This window comes from Drosophila obscura, unplaced genomic scaffold (assembly GCF_018151105.1).
Source record: "Drosophila obscura isolate BZ-5 IFL unplaced genomic scaffold, ASM1815110v1 contig_73, whole genome shotgun sequence".
NCBI classification, from domain to species: domain Eukaryota; kingdom Metazoa; phylum Arthropoda; class Insecta; order Diptera; family Drosophilidae; genus Drosophila; species Drosophila obscura.
The window spans coordinates 7425589-7450079 of record NW_024542865.1 but is presented as its reverse complement, the minus strand read 5'-3'; the positions used below and the strand labels follow the sequence as shown (position 1 = coordinate 7450079).

The following is a 24491-nucleotide window of genomic DNA, read 5'->3' as shown; positions in this document are numbered from 1 at the left end:
TTTTTACGAGTATACACATTTATTGTAACACAAGTAGAATGCAGATTGGATAGAGCAACGCGAACAACAGTTATGTTAGGTTAGGAAGATGAGCAAAAAACATGGACTGCGACCAAGAAGGATCGCACTGACTTGTAAATAGTTTGAGATACTTCCATATGTCCATATGTATATAATATATATATGTATATCTATATGCATCTATGTTATAGATTTAGATCGGTAAATATCTGTAAATATATGTATACGAGTATGCTACTACTGTTCTCTCAACACACACATTGAAAGTGAAAGTTAACTTTGGGTTACCGAATTGAGACACATACATGGAAATCGAAGTCTAAAATACATTCTGGGCACATCGAGATACATTTTGTTAAATACTTTTTGTTTGTTTGTTTGTTTGTTTATCTTTACCTTTAAACATGTATGTATATGTATATGTTTATATATGTATATGTATATGTCTATATGTATATTCATATTTAGTTGCAACCCGATTCGAGCGCTTTCAAATCATCTGGAAGATGATTACATCTCCATGACATGCCTACTCATAGTCCTCATCTTCATTCTCATTTCTATCATTTCTATCATTTCTTTATCATCCTGTGGGATGTCATTGACCAAATTGACAAGGCCAAATGCCATATATGTATATAGAAACACACTTGATTGATTGCAATATTGACTGATTGTTTGTTGGTTATTCGTCTGCCAGTCCTTCCCACTCCATTCCCAGCACAAACTCTGTTTTCCAATGGCCTGCAATTACAAATTCTCAATTTGAGTTTCTTTGTTAAATAACTTTGCAACTTCTTCCTGGGAAGGAAATATGTTTGGCTTCTACTCCTCTCAACCCATCCTGCCGCTTATTTAGCATTTTTTTTAGCTGCTTTTTCTTCTGATTTGGTGTTAGCTTTAGCTTGGCTTTGATATCGTAATATTTTACTTTTAACATTAAATATTCAACGCAAACATTAACATTTAACTTCGATTTTCGTTTCGTTTCGATTCGATTCGATTTAGTTGGGTATTTGTTGTTGTTGTTATTTGCTGTTGTGTAAGCTCACATTGTACATACAAATTACATTTATTGTGTGGTTTACATTGATTAAAACTCTTGAGTCTGTAGACACTTATTCGATATTCGCTGCGGATATACATATAATATGCTTGAGTATATTCTGAATATGTGTGGGCATGTGTAGGTAATTATTGTTGTGTTATTGAGGGAACCGTTCGAGCCACTCAGCCTGCTAATCAGGAGAGTTGGTACAGTTTTGTCTCTGGTTCCCTTGATTGTGGGTGATGCTTTGTTTCGATTACAGCCGATTACGGAGCACAAATGTGTGCAACAATAAATGTTTCGGTTGCAACCTAGACCCCAAATGGGGCTACTACAAAAAAAAAAAAGTAGGGAAATTCCCAACGGACTCTCCCAAATGCCAATGCATCTATACAAAAAAACGGATCACTCCATATGCATATAAAAACATACATGTGGGTGGCCACTTCGTCTCAACGACTGCCGCTTCTGTCCTTCTTTGGATCTGTGGATCCCGCTTAAATTCCCTTCTCGTACAAAAATATTTTGACATTCTCTGTTAATCCGCCACCTCCTCTTCATCTTCATCTTCCTCTAGCTCTGGATCCGAGTCCACACCGGCCAACATCTTCCTGCCGATTCTAGATTATCCAATTTCGATTACAAATTGTATGCAAATGTATGAGAATAAATATATATATATATTATCTGTACTATATCATTATCTATATGAGGGTTGTACTACAGTTTTGCTTGTCTTGTTGGTTGTCCGATGAGTTCTGTCGTGGGTCGCGCATTCGTTTGTACTTTTTCCCTGTTCCTAACCCTGATTTTAGTACTACTTCTTGTAGTGACTACTGAGGAATTCTTCCTGTTCCCTGATTGTTTGTGGAGCTCCCAAAGTCCCCTGCAGCGTTATTCGCTGCTTGTCTATCGAAATTGATCACTATTCGCCGCCAATCGCTATGCTCTCGCCTCTCGCACATCCTACCAATACCGTTATCGTTATCGTTTAAGTTACTTGTACCGTTAAAGCAAAGACAATATAACAATAAGATGCATGATGCCATACGAAATTTTTGCACACGAATTTTTCCGGCTGGCTCCAGGCTCTCTTGAAATTTTGTTCAAGAGCCAGAGAGAGCGCTCTAGAGCCAGCCGCTCTCTTGTATGCATACCAAACAGCATACGAAGGCACACGAAGATGGTTCTCTGCCGCTGCGGCAGCCGAGCCGAGCCGAGTCGTCGCGACGACTGTAGGTGTGCACACGTACTCTTTAGCAATCTAGATCTGCCAGCATGCATACCATACGTTTTTTACAGCGCTGTCGTAATATACCCTTCACTTTATAAGTGTAAGTTAGTTTTGCAAGACGCTTACCACCCCAATATTAAGAAACTCTTATATTGTATATCCCTCCAATGATAATTTCTTTTAACATGGTATATTCGATAATAGTGAGCGGATATACTTATATAAAAATACATAATATATTTAATACATGACTTCTTACATTGGAATAATTGTCACTAGGGTATTCAGCGTGCAACGTATTCAACGACTAAATAAATTCGTTTCTCAACTCATAAAAAGGTACGCACTTGCTGGCTCTGTGTGTACTCACACATGCAAGTGCACTCTATTTTTAAGATTTTTACGCTCTCAAATTTGTGCGAGCGAGATTTGAAATGTATGAGCGTTACGCATCTTATTGTTATATTGTCTTTGGTTAAAGTTACTTGTACTCTTATTGTGCACCATTATACTCTGTTACCGCTAGGACTACTACTCTTGCTGCGCTTCAGTGTAGGTGTTACTGGACTGATGTGTGGATGCACTGGATGTACTGTACGGTACCGTACTGTATGTACTTACTGTTACTTTCAGTATAACTGTCACGTTTCCGTTTGCTGTGTTATTGTACCTGATAATTTAGAAGTTATTTACTTGCACTCGGGCGTTACTTTTATTGCTACGTTTACCATTACTCCCCCTGCTTATACTACAACTACTACTCGCTTCTCCTACTCGTTACTCGTTACTCGTTAGTGCGAGTGCTTTTCTTAGTGGTTAACGCTTGTGTTGCTGTTATTGTTCGTTTTTCGTGTATGGTGTTACTATTGCTTCATTTACTATTACTTGTACTATGCTTTCCAGTTAGTTATACTTTTACCGTTTTTGCATTATTCGCTACTTTGCTTACTGTTACTGTAAGTGTTACTGTTACTGTTACTGTTACTGTTCGTGAATCAGTTGTAATTAGTGTTTCAGGCACGGCTATGGTTCCAATTACATACTCATACTCCCTATTCCTGTTCCACTTACTGTACTGTACTTACTGTTAGGCATACGATTTGTCTCACATTTCTAGTCTCTCGTTCAGTTACTGTAAGTGATTTGTAAGTTATGTTTGACGGTCAGTTAATGTTACTATGTTAATGCACTACTGCAGGTCTGCTTTACGATTGGATGATTGATTGATTGGGTGGGTCGTCACTGTCCCGATTACTCGTGTTGATTGGTTCGTATGTGAGTGATACTTATACTAGTAACTAGTTTGCACATATGTATGTATATATGTATGTATGTATGTACTTTCGAAAAGATCTAAGTTAGTAGAACTCTGCAGTGCCAATATGGCTGCTTTAGCTGCCGTATATCGTGTTTTTTTTTTTTCTTCTAATATTTCGGTATTTTGTCTTTAGTGGGGTAACTGTTTCAGTAACTCTAAACTGAGTTTCACTGACGGTTCAATAAAGTATTTCAAATATTATTTACTCCTCGAGGGAGTGTTCCATTTTGCTATATAGTAAATGGTGAAATTTTTGCGGTTATTCTTGTTGTTCGCTCTCTGCCTAGCTGGTGTCTGGTTTTTTTGGTGTTGAAGTTCGCTTTTTCCAATGGTTAACAAATGATACGAATATTTCCGGATCTCAGAGATACAAGTAGCTCGCTGCAAGGGGATAAATAAAGCCGATGGAAATAAGGAAACAGGAAAAGAGACAGAGAGAGAGAGAGAGAGCGAAAGGGAGAGAGAGAGAGAGAGGTGAGTGCCTTGGCCCACCAAGTGGCTGGCTCTACACTCACCCTTTGCTGAACGGCCAGGATCTGTTCAGGGGTCAGTCCCAGAGCCTTACTTGCCTCTGCGTCCCCCGACCTATTTGACGAATAGGTCCTTGAGTGTGGAGCACAGCGAAGCATCGCACGTGTCCTTCGAGTCGTCCTCGTCGCCCTTGCTGAACCAATTCAGAGTGGAGCGCATGGCCCGCCCGGCCTGCGACTGGGCGCCACTGCCCACAGACGCCCGGCTACGTCGTGCTCCAGCTGGACTGCCTGTGGCGCTGCTAGACTCCTTGGGCACAGCCCCACGGGCAGCCGCCGATGTGGAGGGTCCGCCGGAACTGCCAGCTCCAGACATCCCGGCATTGGAGCTCTTGCGGAGGAAGCCCTCGATCGCCGTGCCCAGCATGGTCGCGTCCACAATGTTCGCCTTGGTGGTGTCGGCCCAGCTCTTCTGCTTGCTGCGAGGCTTGAGCTTCGGCTTGCCGGAGTCCCCGCCGAGCGGGTCCTTCTTTTGCAGTCGGTCCAACATGTCCTTCGACAGGGCCATGGCCGTGCTCTTGCTGCGCACACTTTTCTTGCGGGCCAGTGGCTGGGGACGACTTGCCGGCTTGCCGAACCACCCGGATATGGCGGCAGAGCTGTTGTCCTGCGCCTCGCTCACCAGCTGCTTGGCGTTGTTCAGGATCGAGACATCGAAGCTGTTGGATCGTGTCGAGCGGCCTGCGTTCGGGTCTAGCAGTGAGCTGCTGCTGCTTGCTGCGGCCGCCTGTCCCCCGCCTGCCTGGGCCGTCGGCGTAGGCGTGGCACTGGTTGCACGGCCCCGGGCGGCGTTCTGGAACGTCTGGCTGAGGAAGGGGCTACTTCCGGCAGTGGCAGCTGAAGAGCTGGCACTGGCGCTGGAGCTCCCCTCCGGCTCTGAGCGATGCATGTCCATGGCCGAGCTGGTCAGCGAGCTAAAGATGCCAGCGATGTCCGTGCGGCTGCCAAGCAGCCCCACTCCGCTGCCCGACTTCTTGCGGCGTGTCGAGGCCCTGGCCGACGACGGCGGCTGGGGCGAGATGCTCTTCTGCGATGAAGACGCCTGTCCATGTGCGTGAGCCTGGGCGTTAGCCTGTGCCTGTGCCTGCGGGTGCGGGTGTGGCGGTGCATGTGGATACTCCGAGGCCCGGCGAAAGCTGCTAGCCGGCTGCGGCTGGGGGCACTCCGAGAAGCGACGGTTGGTGTAGCGCCTCCCCGGGCCCGCTGTCCCGGCCTCGTCAACGGTCTGTACCTCGCAGACCTTCTCGTTGCTGGAGGTCCACAGCTTCAAGCGAGCCTTCCGCGACTGCAAATAGATGTCGTCCATAATGTCCAGCTGCAGGTTGTGGATGCTGCCGATGGGATCTGTCGACGGCGGGCCCGTGTTGCTCTCCCGCCGTGAGTTGAGCACGCGGCTGCTGCTGCAAGAACGACCCAAACGAAAAAAAAAAAATGTTGCAGCGTGAAAATACAAACTATCGGGCACCCTTAATACACGAAAGTCCCTACAAGTCTGCTTATATATACTACTGGGGAACTTTGGGACTTACCCATTGCTGCTGGGATAGGCGGCCACCGATTCGCGACGCGAACGTCCAAAGAGAGTGGTTGGCACCTTCGAGATGGTGACCACCGAGTGCCGGCGTCCAGATGGGGCCGGCGCCTGTGAGAGTGTGGCGAGAAAGGCTGCCTCCTTGGGCGAAGGTCCGGATCCCTCGCCGCCGCGCTCGGACAGACGGCGCACCTGACTGGCGGTAATTCCATCGGTCACCTGTTGCGAAGGCAGCGAGTGCTTGCGGGCTTCGCGCGGGTCCCGCCACGGGGACAGCAAATACGGGTTCACCGGCGAGTCAATGTCCAGACTGGCGCGATTCGAGAAGGTTGTCTCCGAGCTGTCCTCCAGCTCCTCCGGCAAATTGGACTCCTCCACCACAATCAAGGGCTCCGGCTTGCTGTGCACCTGCGGCGGCGGTGGCGGGTTCGGGTTGCTGCCACCTGACCCGGAGTTACCTCCATAACGGTTGAATTGCGAACCCCGTAAGCGCAGCGCATCTGAGGAATAGCAGATACCAAAACGTAGATCGTAGAAATTGTGCGTTGATTTCGTTGAAACCGCCCAGGCACTTACCCATTTTATACAATTTCTAAATTGCCAGCCAGTGGACAAAACTTCTCCTGATGTCCTTCCTGCAAATACGAGAAATCGGGCAAAGGATTACCGGCTGGGCATCGATATTTATTTATTTATGAGTGGGGACTGTCAATTTTATATGTGTTAAATTTAACTAATAACTAATAACTAATATTGATGGTGTGTACTAGGTTAATATTATTATTTAACATTTTTTTTTTACTTCTAATTTTTTTTTTTTTTAATTTATTTATTTTTTCTTTTTTACTTTTAATTTTTTTTTTTTAAGGCTTTGGATAAAATAAATACACGAATCCGATAGAGAATTTTCCAGAGCTCTCAAAAATCCAAATCGAATAGCACAAGTTCCACGACCTGTGGCGAATTTCCGACGCTTTCGACGCTTTCGATTTCTATTTCATCATCCGGCTGTCTAGCAAGTTCCGAGAATCGAGAATAAGTGGCGCGGTAACGACGCGGTGAGAAATGTGAACAGGTCTCACTCACAAAGTAATTAAAGCAACTGTCCAGGGACTTTTTACTTCGTTGAAGACGAAGCCTGCCTGCCTGCCTGCCTGCCTGCCAGCCTGCTGCCCTGCTGGGGACAGCCCAACCCAACCATAATGAGCATAAAATTATGCAAAAGTTGAAATGAAATTTCGCCATACCTCAGCTGCCACAAGAGAGCGTATTTAGCGTGGGGTGGGGGAAGGGGGAAAGGGGGAAAGGGAGACCAAATGAAACCAAAACAGCGGTGCCGCAACCTCAACCACCACCGCAGCACAGCAACACAGCAGCGGAACTTTTCCTTTGAACGAAATACTGGGGCACATTGGCGGTCTAATAACGACGATAACGACGATCTCGGTGACGGGTACTCCGCAGTCCGAAGTTCCTGTCAACGAACTAGATCAAGGGAATAGAACCCGCTGAGCCAGATAAAGATGCGGCGGTGCGGCTCTAAATCCGGGGGAAGTTCTCTATCGTTCCGACGTGGCAGTAGCAGTGGCAGTGTTAATGAATTTAACAAGTGATTATTGCATGAGGAGCGGAGAAGGCAGAAGTTTCGGAGTCTGAACGGAAGCCCCCATTTTATTTGATTAGGCAGCCTGTGACAGCAGCGGACTTGCATCGCTCCGCTCCGCTCCGCACCGCACCGCACGGTGCCGCACAGTGCCACTCGGCTGCATCTGAGGCAGCCGTGGCGGCGGTTCGTGTCCGTTGCCGGGGCAAATTTGTTGTCCCAAAGTGCCGAGTCGCAAGTCGCAAGTTCATTAAGCTTGTAAATTGGCAATCAACACCAAAGTTGCGGCTTTGTGTTGGAGTTAATTAGCCTGTCTATGCCACTGACAGCACTGGCATCACCGCGGTTGGATGCGCTCCACTCCCTCGCATCGTTATCCTTTGGTCTCTGATCTCTGGTCGCCCTGGTAGCTGCTCGCTTCCCTGTGCTCCGCTCCCGGACAAATTTGAATGACTGAAGTTATCCAATTTGGATGCTTCATATATGTATGCATATGTACAAACGAATACGAGTATAATGAATATCTGATAAATATAACAGGGAACTCTAAACTCATTTGCTCGATTGCTCAAATGCTCAATTAAAGCTTTTGTTCCAGCCTCGTCCTGTCATAAGTACATTGTTCCATTGAGCCCCAGGGCAACCCCTGCAGTGCACTGCTGTTCCTACTTAACAGGACCTGTCTTGTCCTGTACTGTCTTGTCTTTTCCTGTCCTGACCTCACCTGTCGCGTCCTGCTTTACACACGGAGCCGCCCTATTCGGATTCCCCGGAGCGGCTTTATTGAAAATGTTGGTGGCTCCTCTTCAGAGGAAACCCTCAAATGAGTGGGTTGGGTGGCTCGCTTGGCTCGCTTGGCTCGCTTTCACTTGCCCCATTTCGGGACTCTCTTTTCCTGGCAATTGAAAGAGCCTACCAAGCCGCTGCTTGGTAGACCGCAAACGAGCCTGATGGCCAAATGCCAGGAGTGCCGTCGACCAGAAACGTTGGCCAAGAATTTCAGAATTTCAGTTGCCATTCAATGCCGTCTCCGTCCCGTCTCTGTCCGACTCTGCGTGGCAGCAATCGAAACTGAAACTGAAACCGTAACCGTAACCGTAACCGTAACCGAAACCGAAGCGAAATGAATCGAATCTCGAACCATGGACCAATCAAATCGAGTTTCGGTCTTTGAGCAAATTATGGCAGCAAACGAGTGTCGAGTCGACGCACCGCTCTATTGAAAAATAGAGAAAAATAGAGAAAATGTGGAGAACAAAGAGGCGAAAATACAATAATCGCAGAGGAAATCTTGAGAAAATATGGAGAAATTATTGGCTGCTGCACTTTCCCCAGAAGTTTCTCCAGAGGTTTATCGCAGTCTCTCTCTTTATTTCTCTTTCTTTCTCCTTACTTGTCTCTTGCACATTTTTAGGTGAAATTGGTACCAAAAACCACTCGCCAGCCTCTCCCTCCCTCTCCTATCAAAGCATATCTCCCTCAATTTTGCGTGTAATTGATTGACTCAGTACAGACAGACAGACAGACAGACAGACAGACTTTCATCTGCATTGAGGAATGCGGGAATGCGAGTCAGTCGGCATGGAGTGGAGCAGACAGTCGATTGACAGATTGACTCTGTGTCCCACTGCCTCACTCGCCCCACTGTGCCGCTGTCCATATCCCCTTGTTCATGTCCATTCATCGAGGACTAGCTCAATTTCCGTTAAGCTTTGTTTAATGGACTTGCACAGAAAGTTTACAAAGCACTTTGGCCAGATAGAGAGCCAGCCAAATGGATGGACAGGAACTCAAATTGGGTATGGAAGGTGTCCTGCCACAAGGGGCAACCATCAGCAGCTGTATGTATGGTGGATGTTTAATGCAGCATTGCATATTAATAGAAATCTCGTCTGCTCGCCCCAAAACGAATCCCAAACATCGGAAGTGTGGCCCATGACAGTTGATTGTCGCAGGTCCGAGTCCGAGCCTGGCAACATTCCACCTGCCTTTCCGGCGGCACATCATTTTCACCGAATAACAAATAAGGCGATTAGCAGCTTTACCTCGTTCTGAGTAGCCCCATTCCCGATTCCCGAACAAAGAACAAACCCATTAGGGGTTCCATTAAATCTTTATCTCTCCCCGAAAATTTAAGCTTTCCTCTGGCTCCCTCCCACACACCCACACCCACACACATACACACACATACAGACACATCTCCCACTCTCATGTCGTTCCGAAAGCAAAGTGCAAAAGCTGATTGGAACTTTTTTTTTGTCTTTTGGCAAAGAAAAGTTCAAGGGTTAACCGCACATTCAGATTTACATTCGGCATTCGGCATAGGACATTCACCCATCCCATTCACCATCAATGTTGAGATTCACATTTTGATTTGGATACTCGCTCGCCTGCTGCATATTCAAAAGTTTCCCCGTGCGATACCTTGGATCTCGCCTAGATCTCAGAGACTATAACAGCTAGAGCAAATAAATTTTGTTTCCTTTGCGGAGAAGATGCAGAATCAACATTGTGTATGTATAATCTACATGTGTAATCGATGTAGATGTAGATAACAGATGTAGCAACAAAAAATGTAATATGTATATAAAATATTTTAGAATTCGACATAAATCATAAGCTCACATATTTATATACTGACTGAGTACGGATATAAAAGTAGAGTCGCGTCCACAGAAGCGACTCACAAGTTCCTTCTGGGTTTTTTTTTTTTCATTACTCTTAAGCTATTTGCGAGTGGGTTGCGATTGGGATTGTGATTGGGGTTATTGTTGTTTTGGTTGTTGTTTTTGTTGGCTAGTAACAGGTGCAAGCGCAGAAAGGCCGGAGAATGGTGTACGCGCACAAAAGCACAAAGAGAAATGGCAGCAGCTCCATGATTGCGGCTTTCATAACTGACTTTGACATCCAGCTATAGAGTTGGCAGCAGTTGCATCTTGGCAACGCCCTACAGGCTGGGGCTGCAGCTAACATTTATTCAGAGAAATAAGACAAAAGCAGAAGGAGAACTGTTAATCAGATCAGAGGCGTAGCAGCAGCAGGAGCAGCAGCAGGAGCAGCAGCAGCAGCAGGAACAGGTACCGGTACAGGTAACAGGTAAAAGAAAGGTCAAAGTTAAAGTTCGAGGCAAAAGCCCACATGGACAGGGACAAGAACTTGACAGAGAAGTTCCGGCTGGAACTGGCTCCCACTCATATTGTCACAGATTTTCAGAGGATGGCTGGAAGGTTAGGCAACGGTATAATCGTAGTGAAATATTCTCGGGACTCGGGGTAAGTCAGCCGGTGAGCCGGATCCGGAGAGGGTATATCCAGGGTGCATATAACCCGCAGCAGCCCCACATTCAGTGAACATTCTAAATGTCTTTTCCTCTGCCACTTCCTTTGTGTGTGCGGAAAAAGATATGAATTTCCACGAAACTTGTTGCACAAGGTGCACGGCTCTCAAGGTACTGCAGCACACTGCAACCCCGCCCCCGCCCCGCTCGGATGCTCGGAGACAAGCTTGTTTATGACATGCATTTGAAATGCGGCCAGGATACGCACTTGGACTTGGGCCATGGTCATGGTTACGGCTGTGGCAGTGGCAGTGGCATTGAGTAGTCTCCCCCCATGCTCGATGCTCGCTGCGAGTGTACCCTATACCCCGGGGGGAAATCGAGCTGAACTCCTTCAAAAAACGTGTCCCTCCCCTCCCCACCCACCAGCGACTATGATTGTGCAGCGTTTCCGGCCATTCCGGTCGCAGTTTCCATCCTCTTCCCTCTCTTCGTCTCCCCGTCGTTTTGAGATGCTATCCTTTTGGCGGTGGTTTTTTTTTGTAGTTTTAGTTTTAGTTCCGCTGCAGCATTGACAATGATATTGCTGTAAAAACACCCACCCAAAGCCATGCCCATCCATGCTACATCCACTTACCGCCTACCTGCCTGCCTGCCTGTTGAAAGAGTTTTTCAGTTTGCATTTTTCCATTCGTTCGAATACAAAGAAAAGGCAATTTATAACTAAAAAGTTGTCATTGCGAAGCGATAGCACGACTGTACCCAGCAAACCAACGAGAGTCCCGACAAAATGCTCGCAAGCGACCCAAAAATTAGCTATCCTTTTCGTATCCTATCCTATCGCAAAACACTCGCCAGCGAGCTCCCAAGCGAGAGTTTTACAATACAAATTGCGCGGACTGTTGAATATATGACTCTGCAATTCCTGTAATTTTTTCGTAAGCGCACCAACGCCGTTCCAGCTCCATCTCTGCCGCCATAAACGAGGCGAGTGTTTGAGGGAGAGAGAGAAAATTTTAAAGTCGGTGTGCAAGGCGATGCGGTTTTTGTGCCGTGATTTAGTTGTTGATTTCTTTAAATTTTTTTCGGTCAAGTGTTCAGAGACAGACGCAAAGGGTAAAATAAAATGAAGGCTCGAGCGTGCGGAGACAGTGTCAGCTGTCAGCTCTGGCTACTGTGTATGGCAGGCCTTTGAGGACCAGTCTCACAAAAGATATCGCAAAAGTACCACAAAAGATACGTTTGCGAGCTATCATAAATAAACTAAGATAAAATATCACTGCCACAAACCTAACGACACAAGTATCAAACATATTTCTATCATGTACGAGTCCAAATGCGAGCATTTTCTTGGGGTTTAGTCTCACATTTGACTCGCATGTGATATCCTTTGCGAGCGTTTGGTTTGCTGGGTAGTGGAGTTGTGCGTGAGTGTGTGTGTGTGTGTGAGTGTGTGTGTGTGTGCGTGTTGCATAATACATTAACGCGGCAAACGGAAACGGAAATGTCACACATTTGCAGCCGCTGGCAACATTGTGGGGCAGCAGCCACAGAGGCACCAACAGAGGCCCCAGCAGCATAGGGGAGGAGGACAAACTACTACTACTACTACTACGACGGTGGGATGTGGGGGAGCCTTCACCAGTCAGCCAGGAAGCGAAGCGAAAATAGCAATCAAAACTTAACTGAATTGCAGCACATGATGGTAGCACACTGCACCCTGCCACACTGCCACACTGCCACACTGCACCCTGCCACCCTGGTACTCTGTCTCCTGTGCCGCGTGGGGGGTGCCGTTGAGCGAATTAAAACATAAATGCATTTGCAACAGCAGCAGAATCAGAATCAGCAGAAGCAGCAACAGCAACAGTGGCTGGGGCAGGGACAGGGACAGGGACAGCAGGGGTAATACCATCATGGCAAGGGGCAGTGGCAGTGGCAGTGGCAGTGCAGGCCGCCGGGTCCAAGATGTGCAAAGTCCCAACGAAGCTGAAATACTCTGCTGTGGATGGGAGTGGGTGTGGGTGTGGGTGTGGGAGTGGCAACTGGGCGCTGAGAGCTGAAAGCTGGAAGCTGGAAGCTGGGCGCACAATGTTTGCTCCTAATCGAATCGAATCCAAGCGGACCAAGTGGAAATCCCGGAAAATCTGCATAACTGTGGAAAATCGGGGAGAATAAAAAAATGCTGTCGGCTGCCAACAACTGGAAAATTGCTACGCCCACTGCCATCTTCTCTTCTGCTGCTCCACCAAATCCCTTGCCACGTGTGTGTGCATCCCAGCTTTCTCTCTTTTATGTACTGCGATTGGAGCTGCGACCGGGGACAGGGGACAGGAGACAGGAGACTGGGCGATGACAGAGAGGGGGAGATGGCAGATGGGAGAGGGCGATGAGAGCTGGCCAGAGGACCCGAACACGAACCCCGAACCCCGAACCCCGAACCCCACTACCAATTTGTTGTCTATTGAGCGAAAGCGTTGACGATGAACAAGTCCTGTTCCGATGCTAGAACCCCCCGTCCTACGTTCCTGGGCCTGCTTCTGGTTTTCGTGATCTGCTTCTGCTTTTGCTGTTGCTGTTGCTTTTGCTGTTGCTTTTGCTGTTGCTTTGCTTCCAATTGAATTAGAATGAATTCAATTGAATTCGCATGTTGCTCATTGAATACCAAAGATTATGGCTAAAATACAATTTTAATTTCCCAGAAAAAGTATTACAAGGTCTCTCTGTCTGTCTGTCTGTCTCTCTGCCTGTCTCTCTGTCTGCCTTCCTGCCTCTCTGTCTGTCTGTCTGTCTGTCTGTCTGTCTGTCCTGTCCTTCTGGTTATCTTTCTCTCTGTTTGTTAATTAAATGTTGAAAGGTAATTAAAATGCATCAAAGAGCTGGCACTGGCACTGGCACTGGCACTGTCACTGGGAGGAGCTATGATGTACATAAGCTGCTTATAAGGCACCGAACAAAAGCCAGAAATGCCTCTCAATCCTATGATTGGAAGTGCGGCGCCGCCTGAACTGGAACTTGGCTTGGACTCAGAATCGGGCATGAAAATGGACGACTACGAAATGGAAATGGCAATGGCAATGGCAATGGAGTGTTTCCAGGGAAACAAGTGCATTCTTTCATTGTGTTGTGTGTCTTGACGAGCCCAATGTAGGTGGTTCGTTCGCTGGAACAAAGGCTCCAAGCTAATATTTTTCCAGGGTAATCCCCCCGGGGCTCTCGGCCTATTCAGCTTTTGTTTTGTGCCTGCCACAATGCAGCTGGCTGCAGCCAGCCAGCCAACTGGGGACAAAGGCCGGCGGCGGGCTAGAGGTGGGCTCACAAGTCCGAGCCCAGCCGAGCCGAGCCGAGCCGAGCTTTGAGTGAGGGATTTGCCAGGCAAGTTTTTGTGATGCGTGGGGTTCTGATTGAATGGAATTTTCCAATTTAATTTTAATTTGGTTTAGATATGCCGTCAGGCCACACACACACGCATCCACGCCCCAACAAAGATTTTTGCGAAAGAGACAACTAGACGTACATACATACATACATACATATATGCCGCTACGAGTATTTCCTGCAGTTATCCAAGATACGACGGAGGGGGACGTGGACGAGGACGGACGGCTCGCACCCCGGCAGCCATAGCTAACTCTAATATCAGCAAAATGTGCAAAAACTAATTAGCTTAGATAACAGAATCATAAACAACATCCTGCCACAAAGGGAGGCAAACAGAGCCTCAAAGGAGCAGCAGTGCCATGAGCAAAAATGAATGTTGCAAAAATTAACCGGAAACCGTGGCAGGCGTTTAAAACTTTCATCAAGTTTTGCTTGCCACTGCCACGCATGAGATGATGAGGTGCAATACGCCGGGGCATACGCGCAGGGAAACCTAGTTCGCCCTTTAATGAAAGTTTCTTCAAAGTTGCAGCCGTGAATCCCTGGAAAGCTCTCTCCTGTAACGTAGATGAGTATTTCCAGGAAAGAAATTTCCCCTATACGGATTCCCCCAGTTGCCAGTTTCCTCCTCTGAAGATGAACACAAACTACTTTGCTGGAAAGGCTCATCAAAATCATTAACTAGCTTTAATTTGTTCCCGCTGCAGTGCTGTAAATGCATTTCATAACTTTATTTCGGGGAATCAATCAACAATTGTTACCGCTAACTTTTCACATTTAAACTACGAGTATTTTTCCAAGCCAATACACAGCAATATGTAGCTGGGTGCAGCGAAATTCTAGTCGATTTTATTTATTCATTTATTCGCCATTTATTTTTTTTTTTTTGTATTTGTGGAAGGAAAACGCAACGCTGCTGTCTGCTATCTGTTGTCTTGGGACAATGATGCTTATGAAATGTGTATATTTAATATCAGAAATCCATATGGTTACTCGCACAACATAGCATAAATTTAAAAGTGGTTTTTAAAATTCCCAAAACGCATTCGGCATCGAAACTTTCGAGTGAATATTGAATGCTGAAGTAATTAATGGTGTGGGCACCGCCCACATTCATTATACGATTATTTTAAATATTTTATGTGAATTTATTGTTTTCGTTTTTATTTTTTAATTCACATTTTTGTATTTATTCATTTATGTGGAATTGAGAGTAAAAATGGATGGGGGGTGGGGCGCACACCCACTGCTGCACCCATGCCACCCACTGCAGTGGCATGAACATCCACATGCACAACCGTTCGTTATACGAGCATTAAATATTCATGGAATCATTGAAACATAATCATCGGAGGAGCATGCATGATTTATCATTCATAATGCCCACTCCACTGCCTCTATATCTGTGCTTCTGTGCTTCTGTCCTTCTGTCCTTCCTTCTGGTTGCCCCCATTTTTGACCTTCGGTTGCCTTTTAATAAATTGCTTATTTAACAGAATTTGCCGCAATTAATGCAGCAGCGGCGGCATCACCTGATCCGGAGCTTGAGCAACAGTGGCGGTGGCAGGACCAGCAACCGGATCCGGGCCCATCATCGGGATAAATGGGGGCAACCGCAGAGCTTCCGCTTGTTGCGGATGTGGCATCTCCGCCCATTCTCTATGCTCTGCCTTGGCCAGATTTGAGTTTAATTAATGATTTAATACATGATTACTCCTGCAAGCGGCAGGGGCGTGACGGGGCGGAAGTGGTGCGGGTTCTTGAGTGCATCAGAAGAGGTGCGTAGGTGACGGGGCGGAGGAATTATTATTAGATTCCACCCTTGAAGCAAAATAAAGAATGCTAGAAAATAACTAAAGTCTTGCTCTTTCCTTTTCTCTGCACTTTGCTGATAAAGGTTTATTAAATAATGGCATTTGCCCTCCTAAAATATTAATACGCGATGAGAGGTGTGAGAAAGGGGAGTGCTGGAAGCAAGCATCCATGCTACCAGGGGGCCGGGGTGGGGTCTTACCTTATATTTTATATACCTTCGAGTCGCCCCTGAGCAGAGTATAGAGGGACAAAGATTGTTTCTCAGCAAGCTACCCCCCCTCTCTCACAATTGTTTGTAGTGCGTAAACATAAATAAATTGTTGAATATTTCGCCTGGCTTTTCCAGGGTCCTTGGAGATGCCCTCCACACACACACAGCATCCGTCCGTTGCGTTTGTCCTGGTCTGGTCCCCACAGCCATGGTCGTAGCCATGTCCATGGCCTTCACCTCTCTCTCTCGCTCTCCTCCTTCTTTCACCCTCCTTGCCACACCCTCCTCCAACTCCAACTCCTCCCTCGTGATGTGCTTTTAATGATTTATGGGAAAATGCAAAAAAAAAACCCAAACAGAAAGAGAAACAGAAATAAAACAGACGAAGGAGAAAAGTGAAAGAATTTCTAAAGCTCAACAACAGCAAAAAAGAAAGCATTCTGTGGTCTGCAGCGCCCCACCACCACCAGCACCAGCACCAGCACCACCCTGTGCTGACGCTCTTTCCAACAAGCGACCGCAAGTTTATTCAATTTGATTTCTTGCCATCCTAGCGTCCATCGTCGCACCGCCCACGCGCCGTCTAACGATTATTGTTATTAATTTTACGAAAGAATTTTCGGCTCTGTGGCTCTGTGGGACACGAATCGATAGTTGGCCAAAGAGACTGACAGAGAGAAAGGAAAGAAATTCGAAAGAATGGTTAACAAATGAAGCGCTGCGCTGATCAAGGGAGAGTTGCGGTCACGACCTACAACAAATGCAGGCGAGCCGAAGCCGAAGCCGAGCCGAAGCTGAGCCGAAGCTGAGCCGAAGCCTAGCCGAAGATCCTTTATCAATGATGATTATTTGAACACGAGTGCTGGGAAGACACAGGTAAAAATCAAGCCGAAGACTTTCGACAAGCCAAAAACCAAGCCTTACCTATTACATGTACATATGTATATGTATTTATGTATGTCTGCTTTTTTTATGTGCTCTTCCGAGTGGAAGGGATGTGACTGCAGATTAGCTGCAGCTTCGACAACAAGCTCAACAAGCGAAAACAAATATTGTCAAATTGGTGTGGGCAGATTTACGAGTATCCCAAACAATAAATACTCGTACACATTTTCGCTTTCCGTTTTTTTTTTCAATTAAAAAACAAAAATATATAACAATTGTCGGGTGGGGGGGTGGTGGAATTATAACAGTACCTTGTTGAGCTCTGTCCTCTGCTCGTCCCTGTCCACTGCCTAACCGATCCGATCCGGTTGGCTGGGCCCAGCCCCAGCCCCAGCCCCAAAGTGGACGCCCCATTCCCCTAGTCAGTTGCTTTTTCATTAGCTTTTGGGGCGGACGTTTGGAGCCTTTGGGGGTGGCTAAAGGCATTCCTACCCACAAAGCCCGCTCCGCTCCCTCCTCACCATCACCCGCCCTGTCTCGGTGCCCCATCTGTGTGCGTGCGACTCATGTGGCATGCCACTTGGTGCTCAACAAACACTTGAGTGGAGGGGGCGGAGTGCAAAAATGAAACATTATGATGACAGTTGTGTGTGTGTGTGTATCCGTGTGCGGAGAGCGCAAAAATTGAAATTGAGAATGGCAAAATAATGAATTGTAAATTGCTTCGCCACACACACACACACACACACACACGAGGCAACTTGTATGTGCATTTGCATGTGTGTGCGTGTGTACATGTACGCGTACATATATCAAATTATTTATTATGCTGCGCAATAAAATCAAATAAAAAAAGAGTGCTCCCCGCCCGCCCCTCTTTCACTCTCTCTCTCTCTCTCTCTCCACGGCGCCTATCCCTTTTCGAGTAACCTTCTCTCGCCGCTCGGCAGAGAAAAAAATTTAAAAACTAAAATCGATTTCCGCTTGACAAATAACTTAAGTGGCAGTTTATTTGTATGTACGAGTATGTACATACATACGTACATACATACATATATGCATGTGCACACACAAGTGCAGAGGGAGAGTAGAAAGAGTTCGTATATAGACTTTAAAATATATTCCACACGATTAATTTTTGCGATCCATTAAAAAGATTTACTCAAATTGACAGAATCATCGACGGAGCAGGAGGTGGAGGTGGAGGAGGAGCTGCCGTCCCGTGGCTACCCCCGCATCTGTCGTCCAACCGTCGCATGTCCTTGCTCTGGCCTGTCCTCCAGCCAGCCGCACGCACACATGAGTATACACACACACACACACACACACACACACACCCCACACATCCCACGGCTCTGGGCCGGCGATGAAAAAATGCTGCCCCCAGGGGCCGTGATGATGGCTGAGAGTGTCTCAATTTGCATGCCACAAACCAAAGTAAGGGAGCGTGACAGAGGGACACAGGGACACAGCCTCAGTGGGTTGTGTTGCAGGAGGCAGGAGGCAGGAGGCAGAGGCAGCGGCAGGGATAGAGAGCGGCCCATTAAATGCATGTAATCATAAATTCACATTCATTAAGAGATTTGTGGAGAAGTCAGGCGGGGCGGCGGGGAGGCAGACAGGCAACCAGCAGAGAATCCGCAAATTGAATTTTCCTGAAATAGAATTACTGCGATTTGGATATCCTGCAAGGGCTGCATGGGGGCTGCCATCCAACATAAAGGGTGTTCGTTAAGGGAGTTCGAGTGGGTATTTTTTTGGGCATTCCTCGCTCTTCATTTAAGGGATTCAGCAATGGAGGCTTATGCCACTCAATGGAAGCGCTACACTGAGAGAAAAAAAAGCCTTAAATTTTAGATCAGAGACCGGCAGCGTCGTATGCACTGTGCATAGGAACAAATTTCGGACAGCGCAGTCGGCACACGTACAGCATAAAGCCTTCGTGTGGTTTCGTTATTCTGCGCTGCTGACGTAGCGGCAGAGAAACATGCTTCGGGCTTCATATTCTGCTCGCTTGCCTCAGCGGCAGAGAAGCACTCGTGTGCCCTATGCACAATTGCTCGGTTTTCGCAGCGGCAGAGAAATAAGTAACGTATTTGACTTCGTGTCTGTTGTCTTTGCACACAAACGCACCAAAAAAATGTCTGCGTCTGTGTGCCGACCCCTGTTTTAGATATATATTTTTACATATTTAAATTTAAATATTAATGCCATTATAATTGCGCCCCGGGGGAGTGGAATATTAATACATATTTACACTATTTATTTTTGCATCTGTGTGCTAGTTAGTAGCGAAAGCCTTTATTTACAGTGTACAGCTTACACAAAACGCACATAACGGAAGGAAGACCACAAAAGCTCGCTTCCCTGCCTACCATGTCTCTCGCTCACTCTCGCTCACTCTGTCACTCTTTCTCTCGCTCACTCTCGCTCACTTTCGCTCCCTCTGTCACTCTTTCTCTCGCTCACTCTCGCTCACTCTCACTCACTCTGTCACTCTTTCTCTCGCTGACTCTCTCTGGCTATCAATCGTACACACGCACACATGCCGAATGTCGAGAGGCTTTTACCCATTTACCAATCTCTCTCCGTGCCCCTCTCTCTAAAACTCTTTCGCGCCGCATTTGTATAAAATGTAAATCAAGTTAATGGTAATAAAGTGTCTATTATGTAAGCAAAACTCAAACACACTCAGACACGCACATACATACATATTTCCAACTGTATCTATCTCTCTCTTTCTCTTTCTCTTTCTCTGTCTGGCGGTGTGGATGTCTGTGTGGATGTCTTCTATCTCTATATGCCGTGCTAACTGCATTTGTATAAAACGAATATATTAAGTGATTTCAAATTGGATCCACTAAAGCACTAAAGCGGCGGAATATGTGGTGCATAAGTATATGTACACACACACATACATACATATGGAGAGAGGGGCAATCGAATGAGATGTTCATGTTCACGCTTGTCTTGTTCGCAGTTGTCCGTCCATATCCATATCCATATCCATATGCATATATCCCGTGTCCATGTGTTTGTTAAGTTATTGATAGCTCATTATGCACTTATCGGTAAATGATTACAAAAGGCTCACATCACATTGCTGGCAATCGAATGGATTCGAGTAGAGTGGAAGGAATACCCCCCGCCACCCACCTCATACCCACCCATCAGCAGTTCTCAACAGGATGGGATGGGATGGGATGGGATGTGGTATGGGTGGTATTTTATGGTGGAGTATCAATATCACACAATTAACATTTAATTACACAGTTTAAACAACGGAACCAGCCCCCTGTGTAAACTGTAAATTGGAGCACACAGTTAGATCCCTACCAGAAGAATTATCCACGTAAAATGAGAACGCAACGCAAGAGCTCATGCTCGTTGTCGGAGGTTGTTTAATGTTATGTTCGGAGCTATTTTTATTTGCTTCTACATATATCCGTTATCCGTTGAAACCCTCTGCCATGGGCAGGGAGAGTCAGAGATAACATAGAGAAGATCCTGGAGCCTCGCCAACATCAAGCATCAAGCGAATGGCCGAATGGCGAATGGGATTAGGTAGTAGGGGCGTAATCCTGACATAAACACACCGCTCTGCATCCCCTGCAGCATCCCCTCACGATTTAGGGGTAAATTAAGTTTTCCTCGTCGAGCCGTGGAGCCGTGGAGCCGAGGAGCCGAGTAGCTGCGGCTGAAGGCAAAAGTCCAGAGGGGAAATTTATCTATCTGGTCTGGTGGTGCCAGAGCACCAACTGACAGCCTGACAAGTTGACAAACTGAGGAGGCCAGGCCACCATTTGGTGGTTCTCCTGCGGGCAGATTTGTGATAGGGGGGAGTTGTTGGCCTGGACAGACGCATAACTTTTTAGTGCCCACAAAAACACGGCCATTACATGTGGAAAGCTTTCGACTGGCCGTGGTGGGGCGGTAGGAAGTACCGAAGTGCCGAAGTCATCTAATAAAGCACAGGCACTGGCTGTGGCAGTGGCACTGGCAGTGGCCCCTCATTTTGTGTGGCATTAAAAAGCGTTGGCCAACATAAACTGGCCAAAAATCGCACAATTAACCGTGCCGCGGATGGCTATTAAATTAACATTAAGCGCAGTTTGCTGGAGCATACCCGAGAGTGGCTAGAAAGCAGCAGAAGTGGCAGTGGCAGTGGTCGGTGGCCGGTGCGTATGGAGCAGGTGTGTGTTGGAGTGTGAAGGTCGCGACTGTACTCCAGCTGATAAGCCGCTTCAGTTCTAAGGAACAGAAGCAAAATTTGGGGAGGTCCTGGTACTGGTTGTCTGTCCTATTCCTAATCCTAATGCTAATGCTTAAATATTTGTAATTTCTCTTGTAAAAGCTCTCAATCCACATTTCTGCCAAACCCCTTCAGCTGACCTTGATCTTGGTAGTGGTACCAATTGGTGGATGTTTGGCACTGGCGCAGCGGAAAAATGGAAATATGGAAAAAGAGAAATTGTAACAGAAACTGCTGCAGTTCGGCCTTGACCCAAATGCTTGGCATGGGGCGAGCACGATGATGGAATCAGAACAAAAGTGACCCATTTAGTGCTTTGTCTCTTTCTATTTCTATTTCTCTATCTTTTTCTTTAACTTGTTCATTCATTTTCACTCACTCTAGGGCGTGTGGTGGGCGGGGGGGAGGGGTTATTGCACAACTCTGTTTCTTTCCATATCAATAATAATAAGAATAAGAATAAACTTTTTTCAGGAGACCCCTCTGAGCCTGTCCCCAATCGATTGCCCCACACAATTGCTCAAATCCGAGTCTGAGTCCGAGTCCGAGTCCGTGTCCGTGTCCGTGTCCGTGCGCGAAACGTAGCCGGAGCCGGAGGAGGGCGTTGAGTGAAAGGATACCGATACCGATTCCAATTGCGATTTCCCCACCTTAAAGAGATTGCAACAGTTGCCCCCACTTGTTAGGCACACTGTTTGCCCTAACACCGCTTGCTTTCCATCCTCTGGTTCCCCATGGCCGTCTGGGGCGACTCCAAGGGGGACTCCAACTTAATGTGAGGACACATAATTGCACTGGAAACATTTTCTTGGAGCGCACAGCAACCGCGCCCCAGCACGTGTTTAAATATTGATGAATAGTTTGTGTTCTGCTGCCGCCCCAAGGACCCCTGCTGGGGGGGGGGGCCGCCTCTGGTAAATGCCCGCCCCCAGGGAGGGGCACAACAACTCGTTGAAGCCATCCACTTTCAGCGCCGATAAGTAGGTAGGTAGTAGTCGATTTTGATGGAAGAGTCGGTGATTGAGGAGCGACGGAAATGGAGCTGAAACTAGAGATGGATATGAAGCTGTAGGTGGAGTTTTTGCCAGACCGATGAAGCTGGAAAGCAATGAAGATGCACAAACTTGTTTTGGCTCTTGATACCCACCAACCCCATGAACACAAGCGTTCCGCCCACTCCACCGCCACTCCACCGCCACTCCACCAGCACTCCGCCCCCAAAGCACGCATATGCTCTCTACAGTTTCGATGCCAAAAATAGCGCACATAAATCGATATCCCATCGATGCTGTGCTCAGCATCAAAGTCGGGCACTTTGGCACTTTTGCGGGAGTATCCCCGGATTGGAGCTCGGGAGTTTCGGGTAAACTGTTCAGGCTTCCAGCACACGGCTTCTGCCAGAGTGCTTTCGCTGGAGTTTAAGCCTCTATCAAATGCACCCCACCCCCACGCTTAACCCTCCTACTACCATGTCAATTACGATGGTCATTCTTGTCGAATATAAGTAGAAGGCTATCCTCGTACAAGCCCTTACTCTTCAACAGATGGCAGCTGGAAGAAGGAAGTAAGAACCGTTTTCGACTTGGATTTGCATTGCTCTCAAGCAAGTGGCATCGCCTTAGAAGTGGCAACCCTTTATGCAAAATAATATTTGGCATTTCATTTTCTCAAGTTGCAATTAAAAACATTTATTTGACCCAGCAGATCAGTTTTTGGTACATTATTATACCCGTACTGAAAAAGAGTTGGTAATACTTAAAAGTCTGTCTTTCTGTCCGCCTTGATGAGCGCCTAGTTCTCAGAGACTATAAGAGATAAAGCTACCAAATTTTGTTTCCAGACTAGACTCATGTTATATCACACTGCTACAAGTGTATTTCAAAATAGAGTCGCGTCCACAGAAGCGACTCACACGTTCCTTCTCGTTTTTATGTTCCTTTTTTTCTTGCCTGCTCGAGGGCTAAGCATACGCAACGTAGTGTGACTCGCTTCTTCCTTCCAAAGAGATTTCTGAGGGGCTGTATGATCATTTAGAATTTAATAGAAATGATGGTCCGATCTAAGAAGGCGGCCAACTTTCACACAATTTATTGCTCTATTCCAGGGCATTCCAAGTTCGAGGTCCTGGCCCTCTGGGCTTCGTCAGTGGTTGTCCGCGGCATTGTCCTACTTATTGATATTGCAATTTGGTCAACATAAATTAAACAAGACATCGACAGAGGGCGGGATGAGAGTTTAGATGATGTTGTCCAAGTGCCACTGGTGTGGACAGGCGGCCAAAACAGGGGCCAAGTGGCATGTAATGGGACAGCAAGGCAGGCTCCGGCCACGCCATCGGCAACAGCGCCGACCACCGTAAAGGCCCAAAACTGGAACGCAGTTGCTTCACTTGCGGCTGTTTATCTTGCGTGTGTTTTGTTGATTTTACCGATTTCTCTCGCTTTCGCAACCACCAGCAGCAGCAGCACTTCCCTTGAGTCCCCCTGCTTTTGAGCTTTTGTTAACTTTTTCCGTTGACGGACTTGGAAAATTGTATTTCGTTTTATTTCATTTTCCGCTGGTGCGGAAAGCTGCTGTTTTTACATCAGCTCGAGCTGGAAAATAAAAGTTAATTTTCGCCTGTCGCTCTAAGCCAATTAGTGTGGCCCCAACCATAAAAATAGGGGCGGGGCGGGCCGGTGCAGGTTGGGTGGGTAGTGGGTGGACTGTTCAACGAACCGGAAAATAATAGAAACAACTGAAACACAAGGAGAGCAGCAAAAAGGGATGCGGCGCATTGCACCATTATACAAAATACAAAAACAGAAGAAAAAAAGAAGGAACGTGTGAGTCGCTTCTAGGGACGCGACTCTACTTTTATACCCGTACAGATTCGGCCATCTGTTAGATATGGTCATTCTCTACGAAACTGCGTTTTTAATTTGATCGTTTCTTTAAAAATGTGCCTCCCACAGATTTTCGTTCTTTGAGGGGTCGGAAGGGGGCGGGCGACATTTTGAAATACACTTGTAGTAGTGTGATATCTCATGAGTCTGGAAACAAAATTTGGTTGCTCTAGCTCTTATAGTCTCTGAGGACTGAGGACTAAGGACAATACGGACAGACGAACGGACGGACAGACAGAAGTGGCTATATCAACTCGGCTATTGATGCTGATCAAGAATATATATCTAAATGGTATATGTAAAATCTACATGTTAGATGTATAATATTCATTGTAGATGTAGATAACAAATGTAGCAAAAACGTGTAAAATAAGCTGAAAAATGTATATACTGACTGAGTATAAAAGGGTATAAAAGTAGAGTCGCTTCCCCAGAAGCGACTCACACGTTCCTTCTCGTTAAATTTGTGTTATTGATCCCTTAAAATAATTGCTAACCAA

The 24491-nt window shown here is 46.6% G+C and overlaps 1 protein-coding gene across 2 annotated transcripts in view; it reads right to left on the bottom strand.

The window, feature by feature from the left end:
• Window positions 1–3087: 3087 nt before the first annotated feature.
• The window catches only part of LOC111081735 (E3 ubiquitin-protein ligase TRIP12), a 31555-nt gene continuing 10151 nt past the window's right edge, over window positions 3088–24491 (bottom strand). For both annotated transcript variants that reach the window (XM_022377881.2, XM_022377875.2), the window contains 4 exons: window positions 6259–6317; window positions 5681–6182; window positions 4137–5551; window positions 3088–4002 (listed from right to left, as the gene is read on the bottom strand). In XM_022377881.2, the coding sequence (XP_022233573.2) occupies window positions 4207–5551; window positions 5681–6182; window positions 6259–6262 (1851 nt within the window). In that variant the 5' untranslated portion in view covers window positions 6263–6317 and the 3' untranslated portion in view covers window positions 3088–4002; window positions 4137–4206. The remainder of the gene's footprint in view (window positions 4003–4136; window positions 5552–5680; window positions 6183–6258; window positions 6318–24491) is intronic.